The sequence below is a fragment of the Cornus florida genome, unplaced genomic scaffold, assembly GCF_030987335.1.
Source record: "Cornus florida cultivar Cherokee Brave unplaced genomic scaffold, ASM3098733v1 CherokeeBrave_3.0.0_Hap2_Chr11, whole genome shotgun sequence".
NCBI lineage: Eukaryota > Viridiplantae > Streptophyta > Magnoliopsida > Cornales > Cornaceae > Cornus > Cornus florida.
The window spans coordinates 34,121,971-34,131,901 of NW_026775581.1; the positions used below are offsets into that span (position 1 = coordinate 34,121,971).

Below are 9,931 nucleotides of genomic sequence, written 5' to 3' on the forward strand. Positions count from 1 at the left end.
TAGACAAACAATTATTATTATTATTATTTTTCTGATGGTAATGTCAGGCCTATTAGAACACCCCCATACACATACACTTCTCGGATGAGCACAAGAGAATTCGAATTCCCGACTTCAATCTAGAATAGGAAGTGAGAGATTTCATAGACAAACAAGTTGCACCAAAGTCGGGACGCTAGAATGTCAACGGCTGTACTTCCACCTCAGATTCCATGGCCACTCAGCAAGGCTTAAAGTTGGTTGAAATATAGGATTATCATCCACTAATATGTTGCAGCATTTTTTAATGCCCTCCAAGTGGGCATCCATTTAAATTGAATTGTAAATCTACTCATCATGGTTGCAAGTGCAACCTCACAAGGAAAAGATTGTTTAGTCCCCAACAAATCATTGCTCAATTGAACTGTTCATACAGAAAGATCTATTCCCACCTTCATTTACACCATTCCTCATTCATCATCAACAATCTCTCTCTCAAAAACACACACACACACACACACACACAAACTGGACAAACACAATTGTGGTAGTCTTCTTTTATTAATTTATTATGTAGCACCATGAACGTAAGAGATAGGCAGTGTAGAGGGTACTTTTCATTGTGCACTTCAGTTTCTCCAACATGGTCTTCAAGAGAACCATTTTCCTTTTTCTGCTGCTTAATTTTTTTATAGTCTCTGACCAGGCACTCTCTGCTTATCACCACCACAACCCCCCTTACCACTCTTTAGAGACTGATAAAATTGCACTTCTTGCATTCAAAAGGACCATAATATCTGACCCAAATTCCTCACTTGCTAACTGGAATGAGACCAATTATGTGTGCAACTTCACGGGTGTCCGCTGCAACAAACAGTGGCATCGCGTGACACGACTCAACCTCAATGGTTCTGCACTTGTAGGGTTGCTTTCACCCTTCATTTCAAATCTAACCCGGCTTCGATTTTTACAGCTTGTTGACAATAACCTGTATGGCAACATTCCACCAGAATTCTCCTCCCTCCGACACCTCATATGGATCAAGCTTGATGGGAACAAATTGTATGGTCAAATACCAGATTTCTTCTCCTTCCTTTCCCATCGTACTTTTGTAAGTATGAGGAACAACAGCTTAACAGGTACGCTTCCAGCTTCCTTCTTCTCCAACTGCACTTCATTGGGAAATGTAGACCTCTCCTACAACTTTCTTAACGGGAATATTCCACCAGAAATTGGAAACTGCCCTATTCTGTGGAACCTTAATTTGTATAATAATCAATTCACCGGAGAATTCCCATTCTCTATGTCCAACCTTTCAAACATGTATAATTTGGACGTGGAGTATAACAATTTTACTGGTGAATTGCCTTCGGAGATAGTAGGAAAGTGGACTTTTCTTGTCATTCTTCATTTATCAAACAATAAATTTGTCAGTCATGACCTTGACCCATTCTTCACCGCCCTCACAAACTGCACTATACTAGCGGAGCTTGAATTGGCTGGCATGGACCTTGGAGGAAAGTTGCCTAGTTCCATTGGCCAACTTGCTGAACTTGAATATCTGTACCTACAAGAAAACAAGATCTTTGGGTCCATTCCTTCAAATTTAGCAAATCTTACCAATCTTGTGTTGCTGAATTTGACATCCAATCTTTTGAATGGAATTTCAGCAGAAATCAGTGGGTTGCCATTTTTGGAACAGCTTTTCTTGTCACACAACAAATTCACTGGCACAATTCCAGTAGCATTAGGACAGTTGCCTCATCTAGGTCTGCTTGACTTGTCAAATAACACTTTCTCTGGTGAGATCCCTGAATTTCTAGGAAATTTGACCAAAATAAATTTTCTGTTCCTTAACAACAACCTCCTTTCAGGAGTAATACCTGGAAGTTTAGGTCAGTGCAGGGATCTGGCCAAGTTGGACTTGTCCTATAACAGACTGACAGGGGGGATCCCTCTAGGAATATTAGGTATACATGAGATTCGAATATTCCTGAATCTTTCCCATAATCATCTTGAAGGACCATTGCCAATTGAGCTAAGCAAGCTGGAAAATGTCCAAGAGATAGATCTTTCATCGAATTACTTCACTGGAAGTATCTTCCCTCAGATATCAAATTGCCTTTCCTTGAGGCTGTTGAATTTTTCACACAATTCTCTTCGAGGGCAGCTTCCAGATTCTTTAGGTGATCTTAAGAGCCTTGAAGCCTTTGATGTTTCAGGAAACCATTTGTCTGGAAAAATCCCAACAAGCTTGAACAAAATTCAAACTCTCACATTTCTGAATCTTTCATATAACAATTTCAATGGAAGAATTCCCTCCGATGGCATCTTTAAATCTGTTACAAATCTGTCATTCTTAGGCAACGAAAATCTTTGTGGGTTTCCTGGTCTTCGAAATTGCCATCGAAAGCTGCGGAATTACTTTCGTTCGCATTTGATTGTATTCTGTATAGTCATATCTGTATCAGTGTTCTTGTCAACAATAAGTTGTGTGATTGTATGCCGGCGCTTACAAAGAAATATTTCCTCTGGGGAGGCTGAAACAGTAAGCCAATCACCACCAGAACCGATCCACAATTTCCCAAGAATAACATATAAGGAACTCTCAGAAGCCACTGGAGGATTTGATCAGCAACGACTTCTTGGGTCGGGAAGCTATGGGCATGTCTACAAGGGAGTTCTTCCAGATGGAACGCCTATAGCAGTTAAGGTGTTACATATGCAAACTGGCAATTCTACCAAGAGTTTCAATAGAGAATGCCAAGTCTTAAAGAGAATTCGTCACAGGAACCTGATAAGGATTATAACAGCATGTAGTCTACCTGATTTTAAGGCCCTTGTTCTTCCTTACATGGCAAATGGAAGCTTGGATAGCCGTCTCTACCCACACTCAGGTACAGGTCTGGCTTCGGCTTCGGCTTCGGGGTCTTCAGACTTGAGCCTGATTCAGAGAGTCAACATTTGCAGTGACATAGCTGAAGGGATGGCTTATCTACATCACCACTCTCCAGTTAGAGTCGTACATTGTGATCTAAAGCCAAGCAATGTTCTTCTCAATGATGATTTGACAGCTTTGGTCTCTGATTTTGGGATCTCTAGGTTGGTTGCTGGAGTGGAAAATGCTGGGGTTGTTGAGAACATGGGGAACTCTACTGCAAACATGTTATGTGGATCCATTGGATACATAGCACCAGGTACATATTTCTGCTTTTCTTCAGCATCTGAAATTCAAAAGGAATGGAACAAAAAAAATATTAAAGCTCAATTCCTACTACATTGTTTTAAGCACAAGATAAAAGAGAGTTCTTACAACTTCTGTACTTTTTCTAAACAAATGGAAAATTAGATCATAGATTCAGGAAAAAAGAAAAAGAAAATTGGATCATAGATTTTTTTGGAATTTGGGAAGTCATTTTCCGGCATAAAGGTAGATTTTATATTAAGTCTGCATTATTTAATATAATATCGACAAGAACCTTGAAATCGTTAACACCAATATTCCACATTCCTAGACATTCAGTACCAAATTTATTGTACAATGTTTTCTTGATTTTAGTTTTCTTCGGTACAAAGCTGAAGTCAATTTGCTTTTCATTCAATTTTTTTATTCCCTTTTTCCTTGTGCAGAGTATGGGTTTGGATCAATCACATCTACAAAGGGAGATGTTTACAGCTTTGGCATTCTAGTTCTTGAGATGGTGACTAGAAGGAGACCAACAGATGACATGTTTGGTGGTGGGCTAAGCCTACACAAATGGGTTAAGAGTCAGTACCATGGTGGAAGGATGGAAAAAGTGGTAGACTCTTCATTGGTAAGAGCTTTGAGAGATGAGTCCCCTGAAGTGAAAAAAATGTGGGAAGTTGCGATTGGAGAATTGATCGAGTTGGGTATTCTCTGCACACAGGAATCCGCCCCTACCAGGCCTACAATGCTTGATGCTGCTGATGACTTGGATCGTCTCAAGAGATACCTTAACGGAGACACCACTGCAACATTTACCTCCTCTCTAGGAATATCATCTTCTACTCTAGGTGATGACTAGAGCTTAACCAAATTTTTGTACATAAATCTAGTTTCCCCTGAATTTGTAATTTACTGTTCCATTGATCTATCAGAATGTTTGTAATTTACTGTTCCAATCATCAAATTCATTAGAATAACTATCTCAGATAATATAATTAAATATGATTCTTGTATCCATTGGATGAAGGGTTCCATTGCTTGGTCAGGTTAGTGTTAGGAAACGTGCTAATTTTAAAAACTTTTCGAGGGATTTTAATTCATAGATCTTGATTCATTACATACAGACAAGTTTTATGCAAAAATAAAATATGATGTATCATTCAATTAAAATATTGAATACTTACATCAAGGTTTGAGTAAACCTTAGATCTCTCCTCTAAAGTGAATGTTCTCACTTATTGTAGATCCCTTTTGTTAGACACTTTTTCCATAGATCTCCATCTTCTTGGTATTGGTCTTGCCTTTAGGAATCACTCATAAGCCTCCATGAATGACCTTGAAAAAATTAGGCTTGTGGGAGCCTCTATTAGATGAGAACACTAACCCTAATTTTCTAGAGAGAGAAAATTTATTCCTTTTTCCTTCTCATCAAAATCACCCCTAAAATATAAATAGGCCATGTATATTTATAGGCAACATAAAAATAAAGAAAAGGAAACAACAAATCCTTCTCAATCTCTAATTCATATCTCTCAAATCTAATATGATTCCAATATCAAGTTGGGCTATGAGTGAGAATCCATTGGGCCTATTATTTTATTGGCTACAATGAATTAATAATTGGCCCGGTCCATGGACCCAATTCAATTAATTCATAAATTAATTTCTCCTCCACTAAAAGAAATTAATTGAACTCCAATTAAGTAATAAATAACCTCTAAGTCAATATTGCACTTTAACCCCTCTATGCATAATTAGTTATCGGATAAATAAAGCCATCAATCCGACTACTTAATTAATATATTTATTTTGGTACCATTGATTATTTCTGGCTCGATCACAATAAAACATTTGTTTGACAAAAATAATAATTTAATAAATAAATATATAATAAATCATTTTGTCTAAAAACACACGAAGGCCTTCGAATTTACTTTGTGATCAACCACAATCAATACAAAATAAATACAAGTAGCAATGATGCAAATATTGAAAATATAACCCTCTAACTATTAATCACATAACTACCCAAAGTGTCGGTTTAAGGATCTCGAAGAATCCGCCGAACAAATCAAAGTAATTATTAATTAATAAAAGAGTCTATAATTTTCTCATGCTTAAGAGTCAAATGCTATGACGGTGATAGGGAGCAATTGCATACGACGGCTCTCGCAATATATCTCAACCTAACGCGGATCCAATTCAAGTCTTAATTAATTATGAGTCCATCCATAATTACTGACTATGAACAATTTATGATTACTATTTATATATCATGCATTGATTGCCATCACGTACATATATATAAATATCTCTTGTAATCAAATGGATACTATCAATTCTATAATGAATCGAAATATAATACATTGAATTCACCAATTGTATAAAACATAAATATTTCAGAAACGTCAGGAACATATGTCACTTAATCCAAACAGGAATTTGCTATGCCAGGGCATATAAATCCCAACAGTTAGTTCATGCATCAGTACTCATGCTCAATGAGGGACCCCAACTGAGAACCTAAGGTAAGGTCCAAACTTGATGCAAAGGCTGATTATAGCCATCTGATCTGTCATTAATGAGATTCTGAATCTCGCATCCATGGATGGTGGGATTTTTTGTGATACACGATAAACTAACGAGTCAGAGAAATGATGTAACAAAAATAATGGAATAAAGAGAGACCATATAATTATAATGTAATATTTCTGCTATCCTAAATAAATGTATTCCACATTAATAACAAACATTTCTGAAGTTGGCTAGTCAGGTTTCGGGTATAAACAGTATAGCAATACAGTGCTCTACTCAGTTGGGCAAGAATGAGTGTGTACATAATATATATCCAACTCCCATATTTCTGAATCTTTCATATAACAATTTCACTGGAAGAATTCCCTCAAATGGCATCTTTGATTCTGTTACAAATCTGTCATTCTTAGGCAACAAAAATCTTTGTGGGTTTCCTGGTCTTCGAAATTGCCATCGAAAGCTACAGAATTACTTTCGTTCGCATGTGTTCTTAATTGTATTCTGTATAGTCATATCTGTATCAGTGTTCTTGTCAACAATATGTTGTGTGATTGTATGCCTTCGCTTACAAAGAATACCTTTCTTGAATGCTTGTGCTATTTGCTCACCCCAATATTTTGTAGGCAAGGAGCACGCAATGGGCGACACTTAGTCCTCGTAGAGAGGTGAAGCATGATTTTGTGTCTTTTGTTATCTCTTGTTGAAGTTGAATCCATGTTTTTGTCACTTCGAGATTTATAATGTAAGAACACTTACATTGTACTTATTTTCTTGTGTTGATATTGCTCCGGGAAGGGATAATTGATGCTAGAACCGTAATATGGCTAATTTTAGTGTTCTCATATGAGTTCTTACCCTTAACCCTATCCTTATAATCTCTAAATTTTTAAGTTATATTTGAATTCGAAGTCATAAACATGTATTTTTGTACTTGCCACGTTTTAAGGCATGTAACTGAAGCTCTTCTTGGGAAATTTGACATCATTCATGCTGTACCATGATTCCATGTTGTTTGATGTCACACATGTTGCTTTAGAAACATTCTTCCATGGCTATTAGATGTTGGAACAAGTTAAGGACAATCTGGAGGCAAAATGGATCATTTTTCCTAGGTATAGAATTGGGTCTATAATGAGCGCTGAATATTGTATATTCGAGCCCCTAAATATACGTATGTTAAGACTTAAAGTGATACTTCTATCCATTATTATATTGATTTATGTTTATTTCATATTTTTAGGTGATTTCCCAAAGAAACGGTTAAAACCGAGCTTTTATGATGAAAAGATTGATAATGAAGTTTATCGTGTCGTTGCCGGTCATTCAGAGTCGTTGCCGGTCATTCAGAGCCGTTGCCGGTCATTCAGAGCAAGCCGAGAGTCAAAATGGTGAATTTCGGGGAGTTTCAAGTTCAGAAGCTCGAGCCTCAGTTCTATGGCTCGAGCTCCGCAAAAAAAGACAAAAAAATTCCAAAAGCAAGAAAGCTCGAGCTTGACCTTTAGAGCTCGAGCCTAACTTAAGGGTGATCGAGCCTTTGCCTAAAAGCTCGAGCACATGATGCGCCGAAATGTGAAAAGTTGATCCAAGCTCCCAGGACCTCGTGCCAAGTCTCAGGGATCGAGCACTAACACCTAAAGCTCGAGCCCACAGCCCAAAAGCTTGAGCCCAACACCTCGGGATTGAGCACCATGAATAGAGAATTGAGCACCATCAATAAAAAGACATTCTGGACAAATTTTGCTCCCATAGCTTGAGCCCGAGCTTTAAGGCTCGAGCACGAATCAAAAAGCTCGAGCACTAACACTTCGAGCTCTAACATAGTTGAAAACTCTGAACTTGCTTCAATATTTTGGACATAACTCTTGGCTTAGAACTTCAATATTTTTGTCTCTAATAGACATCTCCAGATTCGCACTCTAAATGGGTCAAAATTGCATTACAAAGTCGGAACAAGTTGTTGGCAGGTGATGCTCGAGCCTGAACCCAAATGCTCGAGCCTGAACCTCAAAGCTTGAGCTTGGGAGTCGTAACTACATGCGGGAATTACCAAAAATCATATTTCTTTATTTCCTTATAGGCCTAGATTACCCTAGACAACCTAAAAGCCCATCCAACCCTTATTAGAAGTTAATTATTCTATAAAAGGAAGCACAAGGCCATCAAGATCGATATCTCTCATCCATCAATATCTATCATATCTTTCTCTCGCAGCGGCTTTTAGGGTTTTGAAGAAGAAGATTCAAAAGAAGTTTTAGCGGTCCACGGTGATGAAGACCACAACAATGCAGATGATATCATGCGTCGTCATAAGTAGCTAATTCCTATCCTAGGGAATTGATGTAGCCCGAATCTGAATATTATGGTTTGATTGTTCTATTCTTTGGGAATTTAATATATTATGTATTTTGATTGCATGATTATGGGCAATTGAGCAAACTCAATTGGTTTTTAATGAATTAATAGTTTTTGACTAGTTATTACCTTGTCATAGATATAACTACTCATAAATTGTTCTCAACCCATTCTTATTGGACGATGTATGGCAGAGCCCTGTCGGACATAAGAATGGAGATTATGCAATGGTGTTCAAACGTTTTTCATGAATGAATGTTTTCATAGTCTATGCCTAGGGAAGACAAGTTATACTGCAAAATTAGTTAGAAGTAGGTAAGTAGATAATTCGTGCCAACCGAAGATAGGTTATTATTAATTGAAATTCATGAAACATCTTTCTCTAAATTTGAATTAAACGAATTTTATTGAGTTAATTCCATATTATATATAATTATTGAAATCCCAAGGTTGAACAGTTGACCATAGTATGAGGTTCGTGGTGAAGACAATCCTTAAGTATTTCTTCTCTTGATCTCAATCTTTTTGTTACGTTTATTTTCTTTTATGTTATTGAATTGCAACACAACACACAAAATCAAATCCTCTTTCTAAATTAAAATAGTATTAATTGAAGACTTGATGAACCGCCACAGTCCTTGAGGTTTGACACCTTTAACATATCCCTATCCTACAAGGATTCATTCTATTGCGAGTGGTTAATTTATTATTGACATATCAATTTTTGGCGTCGTTACCAGGGACTGTGTCACGGTTTTGTTGAGTCTGAGATTAGTTTTATTTTAATTTATAGTTTTAGGACTTTATGATATCTTACCTTATTTCTTTTTCTTTTCAAGTGTAGGAATTTAGCAGCGAGGACGAAGACGCCTAAGGTATAGAAGCTTCGGTTTCAGGACCTTTTGTGAGTTTTTGTTGTTTTTCTTCACTTGAAATTTTTCTTTTTGTTACTATTTGTTACCATTGAAATTAGCTTAAATTGTTAGGAAAATTCTCTAAATCAAACATGGCTAATCCTATTCCTCCACCATAACCACAATTGAGGGATCACTTCATTCCCACCTCATATACATCCCCTTGTTGCTTTCAATTTCCACAATCTGATACAACCCACTTTAAGATCAAGCCAGCTATGATCCAAATGCTTCCAACTTTCCATGGGTTTGCTACTGAAGATCCCTATAAGCATATAGATGGATTTCTAGAATTGTGTTCAACTACCAAGTTGTCCACTCTCGCTGATGATGCTTTTAGAATGAGACTCTTCCAATTTTCTCTCAAGGACAAAGCTAGAACTTGGTTGCACTCCCTACCTCATAATTCCATAACCACATGGGATAAGTTGCAACAGGAGTTCTTGAAAAAATACTACACTGGGGGTAAAACCACACAAATGAGAAGAGAAATCATGGCGTTCTCTCAAATCTCGGGTGAACAACTTCATGATACTTGGGAGAGATACAATGATCTTCTGAGGAAGTGTCCACACCATGATATTCCTAAATGACATTTGGTGCAAATCTTCTGTGATGGATTACATGATCCACATAGAAATATGGTAGATGCTTCAAGTAATGATGGCATGGTTTCCTGTATAAGAGCCCAAATAACGCTTGAGAACTGTTTGAGGCCCTAAGTGAAAATTCTGTTCAACATGCTTTTTCCTCTTGGTCTAAGTCCACTCCTGGTATCCATTAAGTTGAAAGTTTGTATGCAGCAGAAAAATCTAGAGAGCTTGCCACTCAAATGGAAGTGTTGAATCAAAAGTTTGACCAAGTTTTATCAGCTGTCAGCACTATTAGTTCTTCTCAATATTCCTCTTTGCCAAAAAAGGTATGTTCTGTTTACGCTAGTTCATCTCATTATGCTAACAATTGT

The 9,931-nt window shown here is 37.1% G+C and overlaps 1 protein-coding gene across 1 annotated transcript; it reads left to right on the plus strand.

Annotated features, from left to right (window-relative positions):
• Window positions 1-359: 359 nt before the first annotated feature.
• LOC132284767 (putative leucine-rich repeat receptor-like serine/threonine-protein kinase At2g24130) lies at window positions 360-4,191 on the plus strand. The gene is made up of 2 exons (XM_059786893.1): window positions 360-3,176; window positions 3,610-4,191. The coding sequence occupies exons 1-2, from the start codon at window positions 623-625 to the stop codon at window positions 4,023-4,025; spliced, it is 2,970 nt and encodes a 989-aa protein (XP_059642876.1). The 5' UTR covers window positions 360-622; the 3' UTR covers window positions 4,026-4,191.
• Window positions 4,192-9,931: the final 5,740 nt, after the last annotated feature.